Below are 16,589 nucleotides of genomic sequence, written 5' to 3'. Positions count from 1 at the left end.
CGAGAATATAAGTCAAATGAAGCATCCTGTTAGACAACAGAAGAAATATTAATTCCCCAAGAGGGCATGAACCTCCTCTTGCACTGTGGAGACAGGAGCGGACGCTGCTTAAATTGGGCACCCTTCCCATATCCGTGCTGCCTCTTCCCTCGGAGCCTCTGCGTCAGACTTGCGCGCTGCCTGCAGCACCGAAGGAATGCTGATGGGATGTGCGAGGTGGGAGCATGAGCTCTTTTAAGAACGATGACCTGGCCTCGACCGGAGTAGGCGGCCTCCGCAGTCCTGTCCCCTCTGTAAGAGGAAGGAACTGCCCTTGGCTTTCCTCCGGCCTTCCTTGTCCCTCGCCCTGTTGCTGCTGCAGCGCCCTCTCTTAGCATGCTGGGAAAGGAGAGTATTGAGAACTGGTTAACAGAAGTGAGGACTCTGTGAGGTAACCATAAAACAATAAACTTTTATTGCAAACAGCAAGCTAATTAGAGAACAAACAATTCAGCACCATGCTCTGCTTAACAGCTATTTATACAGGAGCTGTCAAGCAGAGCAAAAAATAGGAAACTGTAAAAAGTCCTGCTTTCAGCTAGGCGCGCCTTAGCCAATCACGGCTGTCCATTTGTTGCCGGCCGCCTGGTTGTAAGTCGAGGACTTTACAGAGGGAGAGGGGAAGGCTTAGCGCCACTGGAGGAAGGTGCCTTCTCCAGGCTGGACATACATCAAACATGCCATCTGGCTGTCAACAGTGGAGGAAATTGTTCTCACTGGAGACGGGTTGGATCACTCTCCAGTAACCCAGATTTCACACCAGAGGGCCACCACGCAGTTAGGGCTCATCTGTTGTTGTTGCACAAATTCCTTAATCTCAGGACTCTGGGTTGGAATCTTCTTCCTATTGCATTGACTTCCCTTTCTCCCAAGCCACATTTAAGCATTGCACCAGTTTAAAACAATGCAAAAAGAAAAGCATGGAGACATCTCCCAGTTGTAGAAGCGGGTCTATAAAAATGTTTAAAATAAGTGAACAACATACCAAAATGATTCTAATTTGGACAAGTGTAACTAACACACTCGGAAGACAGAAATCACTGGGGGGGGGGGCACAGGAAGGAGCTGGTCCCTGCCCTGATGTTTAGGCTGGCTTGATCAGGTACAGCTGACTAACTGCTTTGACCAGTCCGGTCAGCTTGTCTCTTACTGCAGGGGGTTGGGGAATAGATGAAAATTAAGAGTATAGAGAAACAGGCCAGACGTAAAATCCCAGTTCAACATTTCTTGTTATTTTCCGAAGGCTGCAATGAGGAAGAGCAGACTGGCTGAGTGCTCAGATTACCCAGAATTGTACAAATATGCTTAATTTCTGTCTTGAGCCAAACAACAGGTTTAAATACAAGTTTACGGTTCAGACTTTTCAATCTGTTTGAAAGGCTGGAAATAAATTAATTTGAAAAGAACAGAATGGGGAAAAAATAGGAAGCATAATACTAATTGAGAGGCAAAATAGGATGGATGCGAACATTGCCCATCCTCTCTGGTCCTACCCTAACAAGGTCCGTGACCTCACTTTTATAATAATGACTCAACAGTTTTATATACCTTAAAGCCCTGTGAGACTGGAGATAGGTTTGGAGGCAAGATAAGCTCAGCATTACCAAAGGAGAACTTTGGACCTTTTAAGCATTGTGAAGCCAAAGGGGGCCAAAGATGTACTGGAGGAAATGGAATGGACATCTCAAGCATTTACAATGGTGGGCAAAGGAGAATCAGGAGGTGGTTCCTTCCATAATACCTTTTAGGATTTTAAATATTACCAGCATAAAAACTGAAATGAGATGTAGGAAGAAAATTTTATCTGGTTCAGTTCCAATCTGGGAGAAAGGCACTGGAAATAAAATGGAGGCTGAGTAGAAAGAAAGATTCCGTTTATTGATGAGCAGAACCACCAGGTGGTTCTGGGACAGCTGACAAATTAAGCTTGATGAGTGCAAGGATTTTTATATAGTTTCTGAAATGCTGCTGGGGGTTGTGCAATGTAGTACACCCATGTTACACCTATCCTCCGCGAGCTGCACTGGCTACCTATTGGTCTCCGGATGCAATTCAAGGTGTTGGTTATTACCTTTAAAGCCCTGCATGGCTTAGGACCAACATACCTGCGAGACCGCCTACTGCCACACTCCTCCCAATGGCCGATAAGATCCCACAGGGTGGGCCTCCTTCAGATGCCGTCAGCCAGACAATGTTGGCTGGCGGCTCCCTGGAGGAGAGCCTTCTCTGTGGCTGCCCCGACCCTTTGGAATGAACTACCCCCAGAAATCTGGACCTCACCCACCCTCATGGCCTTCAGAAAACCTGCCAAGACCTGGCTATTCCGGCAGGCCTGGGGCTGTTGACCTCATAGTTGAGGTCCAGCCCTGACTGAAATGAATGTATCTGTGTTGTTTTTTAACTTGTCTATTTTATTTTTATTTTATTTTGTTTTGTTTTCTTCCCCTCTCTGTAAGCCTCCCGGAGTCCTCCGGGATTGGGCGGCCTATAAATAAAATTAAACTTGAAACTTGAAACTAGTGAGCTGTGTGTCTTCTGTCATTCTAATGGTGGTCAGTTAAACCCATTATGTCCTAAAAGGTACAGTATGTCCTGTCCTTAGAATTTGGGTCAGGGAGCTTGTAAAGTTTAAGCCCATACCTGGAGGTGGAGATGTTTTGCTTGTGAATAGGCTGGCCTGGATTTCTTAAAATACCCATCTCTAAGGATTTCAGGCATCTGTTCTACTATGCAAGAAATTGGGGTTGTTTTCTGTCTCTAAGAGCATGTTTCTCCATTTCTCCTTTGGAAAAATATAATATTCTGCCTCTTTTAATATTCTCCAAAATATTTCACTTTGAGGAGGAGGGGGGGCTTCCCACAGAGAGGAAACTGAAAAAATCTTTGGACAATATTATTTAAAAAGCCTGGGTCAATTTATTTATTTTTTACTACCAAGGGTGTGTGTCTAGATCAGTGTTTCTCAACCTTGGTAACTTGAAGATGTCCGGACTTCAACTCCCAGAATTCCCCAGCCAGCGAATGCTGGCTGGGGAATTCTGGGAGTTGAAGTTCGGACATCTTCAAGTTGCCAAGCTTGGGAAACACTGGTTTAGATAAAAGTGTAGCAAGTTATAAAGCACATGCTAACATTATCTCCTTATTTATGGAGAGAAAATCCAACCATGACTTTGCTTTTACTTTTTGGCTAGTCTACCTCATTGAGGAAACTTCTGTAAAATGAGCTTGCTGTAAGCATTTAAGCCTGCAGGCATTTATTCTTTCTATCTCAAATTGCTACTATCAGACCAATTTGATCCTAGTTTGAAGATTGCTGACAAATACTTTTTTTTTTTGTAGTTTGCCCAATAGACATTATTTGTCTTCAAGGATCTCAGCCATTTTCTGTTTAAAATATTCCAAATGCAGTTGCCCACTTAGTCACTTCTTTATATCAATATTTTATGTCAACTGATTCTCATTTTTCTGCTATTTTCATTAGCTGTCAGAGTAAGTTTAAAAATATAGTCATTATTATTGGATACGGTCATCTTTAGCAAATCAAGCTAATTACATATATCTTTTTAATAAAAAAGAGCTATTTCGCCTTAGTGCCAGACTCATTTTTGCCAGTGCGTATTGTTCATCTCTTTAAATTTGTGCAAGGTAATAGGAAAATACTACCTTTGGAACAATAGCATTTGATTTTAGAATGTAACTACAATTTTCTAGGCCTTGTATAAGGATAACCTGTCTGGCCTAGTCAGCCATTAGGTAGCAGCAAAGACAGAATTCTACTACTATAGTTTTGCTGCCATCTACTGGTCATCTGAATTTCTGCTTTTCAGCTATGGTAGCTCTATTCTAGGGGTTGATCTAGTTCAGGGGTGTCAAACTCAAGGCCCATGGGCCGCATCTGGCCCGCAGGGTGCTTGGATCTGGTCCACAGGCCTGCCCTGGAAACAGTAGAGGACTGGCCCGCAGTGCCTCTGGCAACAAAATCGGAGCCCGGGCAGGCCGTGTGCAGCTCCCCCATGCTCCATTTTCTCTGACAGAGGACTGCAGGAGGCTGTCATGGCCAAAAACGGAGCCTTGATATGATTTCTATAAATAAGGAATATAGAATTATAATGGCTGAGTATTTGATCTTTCATGCATCAAAAAAATACAAAGCTAAGGGATAAACCAATAAAAGAGTAGTGTAGTGTAGTGTAAACCCTATCCCAGACCAATGATAATGCACAATCCTCACTCCCACCCTATCACATTCTCTGACTAAAAAACTCAGTCAGACCTTCCAATTGGGTGGGTGGGGGAGACATGTTGTGAAGTTGGAAGGTCTGACTGAACTTTTTAAAAATCTGGTGGTCACATGGTCTTCTTGGGCTGCAGGGGGTGGCAGCCTCCCAGCTGATCGGTGCTGCAGGTTCATTCACAGCCTCCAAGCTGATCAGCACAGCGCCCAGTCAGGCCCCTGCAGCTTCCTCACTCTGAATGGCAAACTCAGGGGGTGGGGGGAAGGGTGGGGGTGCCAGCTAGTGGTGGGATTTGCCGGTTCATCGAACTACGCAGAATCTTAACAACCAGTTCGCTTGAACCGGTTCAAACCGGTTGCAGCCCAACTGTGAACATAACCCTGATGCGACCCTCGATGAAATCGAGTCTGGCACCCCTGATCTAGTTAAAAACAAAGGCCACAAGAAATTATATCTTTGCTGCCATCTAGTGGGAGCAGGTAGAAAAATTAATACGGGACCTCCTTGAAAGAGCTACAAGTGTATTACTGTACACAAAGCTATGGCCAGAAGTCAAGCATGACTCAATGCAGGGGTGGGTTTCAACCGGTTCGCGGCGAACCCAGAAGTAAGTAACTTCCGGGAACGGCGAAGGGCCCACTTGCCCGCCCGCGCTCCTTACCGGTCTTTGAAGGCTTCTGCGCTTCCATGCAGGCACATGGCACATACAGCGCCTGCGCGATTCTCCGCGAGCAGCTGGATGGCACATACAGCACCTGCGCGAGTCTCCGCGAGCAGCTGGAGCATTGCGCAGGCGCTAAGACGCATGCGTGAACTGCGCTCGTGCACGAGGACGCCGCCGGCCCCGTTCCAACCGAACCAGTTGGAACGGGATTAGCAACCCACCCCTGACTCAATGGCACCTAACCAACTTATATTTTTCTATTTAGATTTTAAATTCAAAAAGCTGTTTAAGTCTCCAAGAAAATTAAGATGTCAACCAAAATTTTCATACAAATAAAACAAGGAATGACAATTAGAAGAGTTGTGGCACCATTTACTTAGAACTAAGTTGTACTCAGCTCAGAGGGACTTTGTACTTCATAGCAATTTTCACAATGCTCACAATATTGATGAGGATTTTTAATATCGTGTTCTGTTAATCAAACAATAGTGGCTCCATATTACTAAACAAAACAAAAAAATCAGCAATGAGATCTATATTTGCAAGGTTGTCTATGGGGTTCTCATGGTACCCTCTCCCACATTAAGTTAAAATAAAATAATAAGGCTACACACACTTTGAAAATAAATTGAAATTACTTTGGACTTCATACATGCCCCGTGCCTCACTAAAACAAGCTCCCACACGAACACTTTCTGCATTGAACAGTGAACAACCAGCAGGCAAAAGATCTATTTATTTGGGTCAACTGGCCTTGTATGTGATATCAGTGCCTATTCTGCTTAAGCACAGAGCAATCCGACTCTGCAAGTGAACAGGTTACTAGGGGATTTTAAAGACCCCATAATTCAGGGATGTGACAGATACAGCTGCAGCTCCACACGGGTTTGCTTCATTTGCTTGAGAGACATTTGATGCTGGTAAGGGAGCATTGGTGGGAGTGGGAGTGCTGGCAGCGCCCTGTTGACATGGGTGACAGTTTGCTTCCATGTGATCTTGGCATGTTGCAGAAGGAGAGTCAACAGAGATTACTTGTAGGATGAATGTTTCAGGATTTTGAGCCGGAACCTTTCTACTTCCTCGACACTGTTCATTTTGTATCAGTTGCACTGCCCCTTGTTTGGTCGTGTCAGTCAGTTTTTCCCCCCGCTGCTCAGATGCACGTCTCCTAACTTCTTCTATAAAGAGAGAAAGTAACATCTTGAAATAATTACTATTCTCGGGCGAGCAATAATTGTAAAAGCACATAGAATGTGTTGTGATTTTCATTGCAGATGCAATTTTGATTTTAAAAAACTATGATTCCAAGTCTATGAAAATGATATATAGATGGCCACATGACACAGTCTCATTGGGTATTTTTTCCCCATGCATTTTTAGTTTCACATTTTTCCTCAGTTTGTATCAGGCAGTGGTGGCAACTCCTCTTTAACACAATAGCAGAGTTGGAAGGGACCTTGGAGGTCTTCTAGTCCAACCCCCTGCCTAGGCAAGAAACCCTATACCGTTTCAGACAAGTGGCTATCCAACATCTTCTTAAAGACTTCCAGTGTTGGGGCATTCACAACTTCTAGAGGCAAGCAGTTCCACTGATTAATTGTTCTAACTGTCAGGAAATTTTTCCTCAGTTCTAAGTTGCTTCTCTCCTTGATTAGTTTCCACCCATTGCTTCTTGTTCTATCCTCAGGTGCCTTGGAGAATAGTTGGACTCCCTCTTCTTTGTGGCAACCCCTGAGATATTGGAACACTGCTATCATGTCTCCCCAGTCCTTCTTTCTATTAAACTAGACATACCCAGTTCCTGCAACTGTTCTTCATATGTTTTAGTCTCCAGTCCCCTAATCATCTTTGTTGCTTACATTTGTATGTGGTTCCTTCTCCTTTTTTCACTGGTGGACCAGTGAAAGTCTAGGTTTTTCTTCTGTTTTATGAAATGGTGTGCGTGTGTTTTAAAGAGATGAAACTGCCAAAATTTCTACCAGTTTTTTTTAAAATAGTGGAATCTACCAGCGCAACTCAGAGATTAATTAATAACTGCCATCTAGACAGAGGCCTTGGCTACTTCATTGCTAAGTGAAAAAACAAATTGAAATCTGCATATATATTTTTTTAAAAAACTTTTCTTGATTTCTAGCTGGTTTCAGTAAGGACACAAACCGTTTAAAACTGCCATGCAAAATAGGCTATAATCCCCCAAAACTGGATTTAACTGGGGGAGACATCTACCTTCCCAATGCAATAGTATTTTAGTATTCTGAAATACCACTTAGTGTCTGTACTCAGTCTAGGAACTCTAAAGTGACCTATCAGTAGAAATGCTTCCCTTTTCATGACTTGCTCATTGGTTCTACTTCTAGCTTTTTGCGTTTTTACATTTGCCCATTTCAAAGGCAAAAGTAACAAAACTGATGCCTTACAGCACAGGTGTCAAACTCACAACGTCACATTGTCTTCACGTGACTTATCAAGACTTTCCCCCTTCGAACTGGAAGGTGGGCTTGGCCAGTGTATGACACAAGTTTACAGTAACTTTTTCAGTGCTTTACCATTTGGAAAACAAATCCTAAAATAATTAGATAATAGTGGTTTTCTCACTACTTCTCATTTTTGCAGTTGAAATCTGATTTGTCCTACTTAAATTTTTCTAAAGTTTATACACAGAGTATATATTTATTGTGATATTTCCTGATTTCTGCTTTTTGAATGTTCTTTTTTTCTTGCTAATATATTTCACAAACAATTATCCCAGTTTCCCCAGTATTATTCATGAAGCAGCAGATTACCATTCCACAAGGAAAAAATTTCAAGGTCACTTTTGGTTAAGTTTGTCCGTAAAATTCCAAGATTAGGCAGTTGCTGGAAATCCACTGGAGTAATATCATCAGGTGGTTTAGTAGTTTTGGGGGGTTCTGGATCATTTGGTATAAATTCCTCAATGATGACATCATCACTTTCATCAGGACGCAGAACTTTTGTTTTGGGAACCATGTTTCTCATCTCTCGCATGCTTTCACCTACATTCTGACTTCTTGCTTTTCTCCAAGAACTTTCACTATCTACTAATTCCTCTAGAAAATAATGCATAAAAAGGAATATTAAATTAAATCATTTTGTGTAAGAAAAGTAATGCTGTCTCTTGTGTTAGAAAAAAATGAAGGTCAATTTTTTATTTTTAAAAAATCGTAAACTTATATTTATAAAGTGTATTAGGACAATTTTACAAAGGAATTTTAAAGCAAAAATGTACTAATGTGTTAGCAATATGCAGACAGGTAGATGTGAGTTATAACAACTATTATACTGATCAAGATGAAAATGTACATGTATATCCATAGATGATTTATGCTTAAAAGCTACATTTTGTTAGAATTTAGAAAGCTATAATGAGAATAAGCCACTTCTTTTTCTTATAATGATCCCCATTAACGAAACACTACCTAAACACATTATCTCCATTAGCTGACCTAATCAAGACCAATGTTCCCCCTGAGAGAGAGAGAGAGAGAGGGAGGGAGGGAGGGAGAGAGAGAGAGAGAGAGAGGGAGGGAGAGGGAGAGGGAGAGAGAGAGAGATGGGAAAGTTGCCTCTTGGAAGGAATGACCCAGCTTGGCTCCCGCTTTCGATCTGCCACCCAACGACCGAACGGAGAAGCGAAGAGGCAGGAGAGACGAGGCAGGAGAGACGAAGCGGGAGCCAAGTTGTGTCATTCCTTCCAAGAGGCAACTTTCCCATCGAATGACTCGCTGCCCTAGACTTGAGGAGACCCTCTGCAGTCCCTCTCATCTAGCTGGGAGGCCAGTGAGAGTGTTGGGCTGAAGGAAGGAAGGATTCTCTCTCTCTCTCTCTCTCTCTCTCTCTCTCTCTCTCTCTCTCTCTCTCTCTCTCTCTCTCTCTCTCTCTCTCTCTCTCTCTCTCTCTCTTGTTGGTGGGCAGACTTAACACTTTGTTAAGTTTGTTTCTCTGTGTGTTGTTTATATATACACATGTCTCCATGGGTGCAATTGTGCAAGCATTTTTTTCCTCTTTAAAAGAATTTTTGGATTTCTCCTCACCAAACCTTTAAGACTGAAAGAGTTAGAGTTGAAATATAAAGAGATTGTCAATCACCATACTATTAGATTGATAGGCAATTATGGACTATCTTGATTATATCCTGCTTAGAAAGAATATGCTACTGTATGGTTGAGAAAAAGATCAAACTTCATTCCATGGAAACCCAACAAAGTTCATAGGGAGGGTTTCTTTCTACGATGGGCTTCTTGGGTCAACAGTGAATATCAGTTATCAAAAATGTAGGTAGAAAATTAAGCAGGCAATAGCCAATTACAAAAAGGGAAGCCAACTTTCTGAATTCTGTTTCTTTGCACTTAGTGACTTATAGACTAATGTTTTGAAAACCTGACCTAAATTACTATATATATTTAAATAGCTGTAAAGCTATGCTGAAAAGGTTGTTCTCAAGGTATTGTGATAAATTCAATAAAAAGAAGGGAATTCTTGATGAACTTAAGAAAAAATGAAAGTATTGGATAGTAAATGGACAAATAAAATTACCAATCAAAGAGAATATTTGCACCTTAGGGTTGAAATGAGATGTTCTCTCTTACTCTTTCCTCTTCCTCTCTTCTCTCTCTGTCTCTCTCATTCTCTTTCTCTTTGTCTCTCTTCTATTTCTCTCTCCTTCTTTTCCATTCTTCCGTCACTTTCTCTCTCCTTCTCCCTTCTCTCTCCTCTTTGTCTCTTTCTGTCTCTCTCATCCTCTTTTTCTTTGTCCCTCTTCTCTTTCTCCTTCTTTTCCATTCTTCTGTCACTTTCTCTCTCCTTCTCCCTTCTCTCTCGTTGTCTCTGTCTCTCTCACCCTTTCTCTTTGTCTCTCTTTCTCTCTCCTTCTTTCCCACTCTTCTGTCACTTTCTCTCTCCTTTTCTGTCTCTTTCTGTCTCTTTCTATCTCTCTTTCCTCTTTTTTCTTCCTCTCTTCCTCTCTTTTATTACTTTCTCTCTACCACCCAACCTGTCCCCATACTTATCTTCGACTGATCATGTTTGCAATAATTTACCTTCTTTTCTAAATAGGCACAGTTCCCTTACCGGATCCCTTGCTCACTCAAACACACACACACACACACACACACACACACAACCATTTTTCTCCATTCCAATTCGCATCTTATAAATCAATTGCTCTGTGAAACATCTGTGAAAAAAATTCAGGTGCTCAGGCATGAAAATGTGCCGCTCAAACACTATACTTTTCCGCACACTGAAAAAAATTAGAGGAACATTGATCAAGACATGGAATTCAGTGATGGAATGTTTAGAAAGATTAATTCTCTGTTGGAAGTTACAGATGATAGACAAAGATTTCTGCATCACCTCAAATTCACAGGTGAACATTCAACAACAAAAAATTGCATAATTTTAATTAAAATTATTTAATTTGATGGTGCAAGATAGGATTTGTCAAATGTGGTAATTCATGAATGGAACGACTCTGACAGCAGGGAAAAGATGCAAAGAGAATTTGGTGAAGTAGAAGTTTCAACTGGACTCATTATGAAGCAATAACCATCTACAAAGGAGAAACAACCCATATGCTGTTAACATAAATTTCTATTGATTTTCTAATGCTTGAAAAACACAAACATTTGACGCTTGTTTGACTTTTGCAGGTATATCTTTACATATTTTTTTAATCCTGCATTTGTTACAGTATTATGGATTTTCATTTGCATCATATTGATTTGCTGGTAAATCTATTTCATTTATAGTTTTCTAGAACTATAGGTAAAAAAAAACTATGGCTATGAATAAACAAGAATTTATTTTCCCCTTTATCTGAATTCATAATGAATTCTATTTATAGATAACCAAGGACACCTTGAATACATTTCGCATGACAAAAAGAATGATTCTACAAAGTCAAGAAATGTGATACAAGAGAGCTTTCCATACCATATGATTCCGTGACATCCATAACTTCAGTATCCTGCTGTGGTTGTGATAATTCTGATGAGTTTGCATTGTAAACTATGAAGCTGACGTCCATTGGTTCACATCCTTTGCTGATACAAAGCTGACAACGGCAAGTTGAGGGATTTTGTGCTGCAGTACAGTAATCCGTTGGGCTAGAAAGCTGGGGTTTTTCCTTCGTTGTTTTCTGAGGTTTTCCTTTCTGTCCTTTAGATTTAACTGTGACCTGTTTTTTAGCCTTGTTGCTTTCCTTATCTAGCGGTTCTCCTGAAAAGTGAATGTTTAAATAGCATAAAAAAGTTTTTTTTAAAAAACTAAGTTTATCTGTTAAAATAATCTATTATGCAGCGCTTGTGAATTTTCCTAGAGTGCAATTTTTCCATTGGATTTGTTCTTACAATTTTCCTATCTCAGTTGTACATTTTTCTCATGTTAGTGTCTTTTTATATATGCAGAAAGCTAAGAGAGAGCACAGAGCTTCCATTTAGAAAGGAGAAATAGGCTGCAGGTATAGACATAAGGATGGGTAACCTTTTTAGGCTGTTCAGTTTGTCACTGTAATACCACTTCTTTATACCACTAATTGTTTAACCTCCCTGGTCTCCTTTCTGGAAAACTTCATGTCAGGCATAGGATTGCTCTAGCACAGTGTTTCTCAACCCACATAACACCTATCCTCCGCGAGCTGCACTGGCTACCTGTCGATCTCCGGATACGCTTCAAGGTGCTACTTGTCACTCATAAAGCCCTCCATGGTAGTGGATCTGGGTACTTGAGAGACCGCCTACTGCCAATTACCTTCACACGACCCATTAGATCTCACCGATTGGGCCTCCTCCGGGTTCCATCTGCGGGTCAATGCCGACTGGCGACCACGCGGAGGAGGGCCTTCTCGGTGGCAGCTCCGACCCTATGGAACGATCTCCCCGTGGAGATTCGCACCCTCACCACTCTCCAGACCTTCCGCACAGCCATTAGAATCTGGCTATCCCGCCAGGCCTGGGGCTAAGATTGCACCCTCCCGAATGGTATGAATGTTATGTTTTCTTTTAATTATGTGTTGTCGTTTATGTAAAAGTCTGTTTCCCTCTTCCCTTTCGGATGTGAGCCGCCCTGAGTCCCCCCAGGGAAAAGGGCAGCATACAAATAAACTTCTGAATCTGAATCTGAACCTTGGCGACTTTAAGTCCTGTGGACTTCAACTCCCACAATCCCCCAGCCAGCATAGCATAGCTGGCTGGGGGATTCAGGACTTAAAGTCGCCAAGGTTGAGAAACCCTGCTCTAGCATTTCTGCAGTGAATAAGCGGACACCAAGAATTCTTTCAGCATTTTGATCCTGGCAGCATGCTACTTTTGGGTGGCTCTTTTTCCTTGCCTCCATCTCTTTTATGGGAGCTTGCATTATTTTTTTCTTCTTCTTCTTCTTCTTTTTGGAAAAGACCCATTTCTAGATGAAGCCTTTCTTTCCTTCTAGAATCTTCCTTGACAGTGCTTATTAACCATTCTTACTTCTTCGGCTTAGTGGTGTTTTTCCTGATATGTGATACAGTATATTCCAGGGGAATTTTTAATATAATGGTTTGAGTAATCTCAAAGATGTAAGAAGAATTTGCTCTTTTTATTTTCCCTGCCAATTTGGTTTTTTTTTTTTAATCAGAACCCTTATATTGGAGCTAGATATTTTAGACTTCCATAACAATTTTTCCTCCTGGATATACATTACATTTGAACATTCATCATCTTCTATGTCCTAGGCTAGGGGTCAGCAATCTGCAACTCTGGAGCCGCATGTGGCTCTTTTATCCCTCTGCTGCGGCTCTCTGTTGCTGAAAATATGTGTTATACCCGCCAATGTACGACACCTGCTGGAACAGGATTTCTTGAGCTTTTCAACCTCCGGTAGACCAAACATGGTGAAAACAGAATGCTTACTTCAATTACATATACTAGTTTTGTGGCTGCTCAGGAAATAGTCAGGCATAGGAAGAGTTTTGTGGCTCCCGGTGTTTTCTTTTCTGTGGGAAACGGGTCCAAATGGCTCTTTAAGTGTTTAAGATTGCCAACCCCTGTCCTAGGCACCAATTGGGACTACTTTCTCTCTTTCTCTCTCTCCATAATCAATTCTTTGTGGGTGGAATAATTTGGGGTATATTTATTTTAGTCATTTTTAAAAGGGAAATATTTTGCTTATGTTTTAGATCTCATGACTCATGACTGGCACTCTGGCACTCTAGAAAAATTTCCTCATTTAATTCTCACAACTCTTGTTTTATTGATATAGAAACTTAAAACCTGATAGCATTTTCCTTTCCCTACTTCTTACACTAAAATGAGCCAAGGAGTCTACTTTAAATATTTTCTCTCACATTTTTTTTTCCTTGGGATAAGATCATGCTTTGCTAACTGTCTCATACTTTCTCGAAGGTAATCTCTGTGCTCTTTTACACCAAGTTAGAGCATACTCATCTAAGGCATCCTCAAGAGATTCAATGATTTCAACCAAATGGCATATGCAGTCAGAACAGTAACAGAGTTGGAAGGGACCTTGGAGGTTTTCTAGTACAACCTCCTGCTCAATCAGGAGACCCTATATGATTCTTGGCAAATGGCTGTCCAATCAAACTTTTGCAATGCAAATTCTGCTTCTTTCATATGTCACAAGAATGGTGACATATGCACAAAGCTCTCTTCTCATCTGACACCACCGTCATCTCTATCACTTCTATCACCCCTGCATAATGTTTATTTTAATTCCAATATTGTATCACACTTAGTTTCCAGCTACTCTCAGGAAGTTTATGGCTCAGGAGTAAAGAATTTAAATTTGTGTTTGTTTGGCTTTCTGTTTTGAATTGTTTGATGCACCCTTAAAAACTCATTTCTGCTTTGAGAATCTGATCATTACATCTCTACCCACAATATTTACAGCCTGACATTTGCAGCTATTGGACAACATATTACTACCCCAAATTATTAAGAAAATGAAGGAGGAACTTTGCACTCAGAAAAGAAGAAAGAAGGTCGGAGAAGAAAGTATCCATTTCTGAAATCATGGATTTTCAGGGTAGGTTGTTCCTGATTTTATAAACCACAGTATAGAGAGGCAGCATAAAGAACAAACACAAGTATGCCAGCCTATGTTATCCATACCTTTGTTAACAGCTTCTTTATTATCCTTCCATTTGTTTCTATTTGCTTCAATCGTCTGCAGAATTTGGTCCCTAAAGTTTGATAGGTTTAATTTCTGTTTTTCTAGGCAAATCCTATCATCTTTAGGTAGATAGTTTCCACTGGGATTTACTTCATGAATGCCTATGCATCGTTCATTCCTAGGAAGGCAGTTACACAAGAAGGAAGGCAGGGAGGAAGGAAGGAATTGTTAACATCACTGTTTTAATTATGTAACTCTATTTTGTCATTGGATAAATGTGGATTGTATTTAAATGCAAATTACATTTTAAAGTGAACCTGAAATAGCAAATTTACAGAGGAGACAGTAGATTTGTGGTTAATACAAGTAGTTCTCGACTTAACAACCACAATCGATCCTATAATTTCCATTGCCAAACAAGTTAAATAAATTTTGTCTGATTTTATGACTTTTCTTGCCATGGTTGTTAAGTGAATCACTGCAGTTAAGTTAGTAGCATGGTTGTTAAGTGAATCTGGCTTCCTCATTGGCTTTATTTGTCAAGCCACACAAGGTGATCACATGACCCAGGATACTGCAACCATAATAAATGCATGCCTGTTGTCAAGTGTACGAATTTTGAGCATGTGAACACAGGCAACAGTCAGAAGTGTGGAAAATGGTCGTGCAGTGCTACATTCTAGCCATTGTGCACCACCACTCTGTATAATACAGTTAAGGAAGACCTTATAATAACATTTAGGACTGTAGTTCATTTATGCTCTGCACTTAATAACAAACTTTCAGAGGAGATGAAAACCACAAAAGTCAAAGATCCCTGTTCTTCACCCTAAGCCGAATTTCTTTACCGTTGTACATGGATGGATCTTTTTCACTAATATGTTTATACTGGTAACTATTTCATTCAATTTCCTCTTACAGCTATCACTTGCTCTTTTAAAACCAGGCAACATATTACAATGCTGAGCATGCCCACTCCCACTTAGGCTGCTTTGAGGCTCTTCAATATGCGGTATTTCCTGAGATTAAGATGGGTTGCTGACTGTATTTTTCTCCTGCATGTGGATGCTACTATTTTGCTTTCGGACTGGAGATATTTTCTTCTGAAGTTCGATGTTCCATTCCACCTAGTACAGAAACAGTCACTTGGGAAGTAAAAGTGGCAAATCAAAAGATGACTAAAATGTTGATCTTGAGTCCTGATCCACACTGTAATCACGCAGGCAAAGTAAAAGTTAAAAGAATTATCTTAATCAGAGCAAAGGCTACATTAAGCAATATGCTATTTTTTATTTAATTTCACTTTAAGCTGCTTAGTAGAAAATAATACTTAGCTGTGCTAAGATTCTATAATAGGGAAGTTTCTGAATCAAGAAATTAGAGGAATTTAATTCCTCTCTGTAAGATGCAACATGGAAATTTGGGGCAGATAGTTGTCCCAAGCTTACCAGTCCTTCTATGCCTCGAGGAAAAAAAGATGTTTCTTTGAAAAGCATTCAAAAGAACTAATTTCAGTTTACATAGTGTTGTTTATATTTCTGCATAAACCATTTAATAAATATTTACAGCAACATGGACTTGTTATCATAAATTCTGCTTTTCAGGTAAGCAATTTCTTTGGGAGCTTTATATTATTCCATTGTACAGCTTCTAATGCAGAATATTCATCTTTAAAAGGAAAAGAAAAAAATGATAAAGTTTCAAAACTCCCAAAGCAAAGCAAGCATCACATCTGTGAAGCAAGCACTGAAATAATTATAGGAAAAGTAATGAACAATGTAATAGGGCAGGATAAATAACCTAGAGATCTGGATATGAAATGAATCTTATTCAGATGTGCAAATTAAATATGACAAAAAAAAACTGTAGGAGTCTGTACACTAGTCCTTTGCTCCATCCTTACATGAACATTCCACCCTACCACATTCTCCCAGTCTCTACGAGAAAGTCTGAACATGACTGTATAGATGTGGGAGCAATAGCAACAGCAATAGCAATAGCAGTTAGACTTATATACCGCTTCATAGGGCTTTCAGCCCTCTCTAAGCGGTTTACAGAGTCAGCATATTGCCCCCACAGTCTGGGTCCTCATTTTACCCACCTCGGAAGGATGGAAGGCTGAGTCAACCTTGAGCCGGTGAGATTTGAACCGCCAAACTGCAGCTGACAGTCAGCTGAAGTGGCTGCAGTACTGCACTCTATCCACTGCGCCACCTCGGCTCTTCCTAAAGCAAATGTGAGAGCAGTTTTTCTTCAGACTGTTGCACTTTAATTTGTGAAAACTGGGAAGAATAAGTGAGTTTGAGTTTGAGTTTGAGTTTATTATTTATAGGCCGCCCTTTTCCCTGAGGGGACTCAGGGCGGCTTACAATTTATAGGGAAGGGGATATAGGTGCTGGAATACATGAGACAGAATACATGACACAAAGATTAGGAGATACTACATAATCTTATATCTGCTCACCAGGCTTCAAAGAACAGGTACTAATCTCTTCTGTTGTTATTTCTCATTTCAACAAAAAAATAGT

General features: G+C 40.6%; 2 protein-coding genes across 3 annotated transcripts in view; one reads left to right on the top strand and one right to left on the bottom strand.

The window, feature by feature from the left end:
- TDRD6 (tudor domain containing 6) overlaps positions 1-10,925 on the top strand; it is a 40,132-nt gene extending 29,207 nt beyond the window's left edge. Inside the window, exon 5 of the mRNA XM_087716736.1 lies at positions 10,802-10,925. Coding sequence (XP_087572862.1) covers positions 10,802-10,905 — 104 coding nt within the window. The 3' untranslated portion in view covers positions 10,906-10,925. The remainder of the gene's footprint in view (positions 1-10,801) is intronic.
- Positions 5,656-16,589, bottom strand: part of LOC106545759 (dual specificity calcium/calmodulin-dependent 3',5'-cyclic nucleotide phosphodiesterase 1A) — a 31,565-nt gene continuing 20,631 nt past the window's right edge. For both annotated transcript variants that reach the window (XM_087716738.1, XM_087716739.1), the window contains exons 12-15: positions 14,061-14,239; positions 10,891-11,175; positions 7,722-8,006; positions 5,656-6,116 (exon numbers count right to left, since the gene is read on the bottom strand). In XM_087716738.1, coding sequence (XP_087572864.1) covers positions 5,761-6,116; positions 7,722-8,006; positions 10,891-11,175; positions 14,061-14,239 — 1,105 coding nt within the window. In that variant the 3' untranslated portion in view covers positions 5,656-5,760. The remainder of the gene's footprint in view (positions 6,117-7,721; positions 8,007-10,890; positions 11,176-14,060; positions 14,240-16,589) is intronic.

The sequence above is a fragment of the Thamnophis sirtalis genome, unplaced genomic scaffold, assembly GCF_051295495.1.
Source record: "Thamnophis sirtalis isolate CommonGarterSnake01/CBP01778 unplaced genomic scaffold, rThaSir2_p1.2 scaffold_5, whole genome shotgun sequence".
Taxonomy (NCBI): Eukaryota; Metazoa; Chordata; class Lepidosauria; order Squamata; family Natricidae; genus Thamnophis; species Thamnophis sirtalis.
The sequence above is the reverse complement of the archived record's forward strand: the minus strand, read 5'-3'. Positions and strand labels throughout refer to the sequence as shown.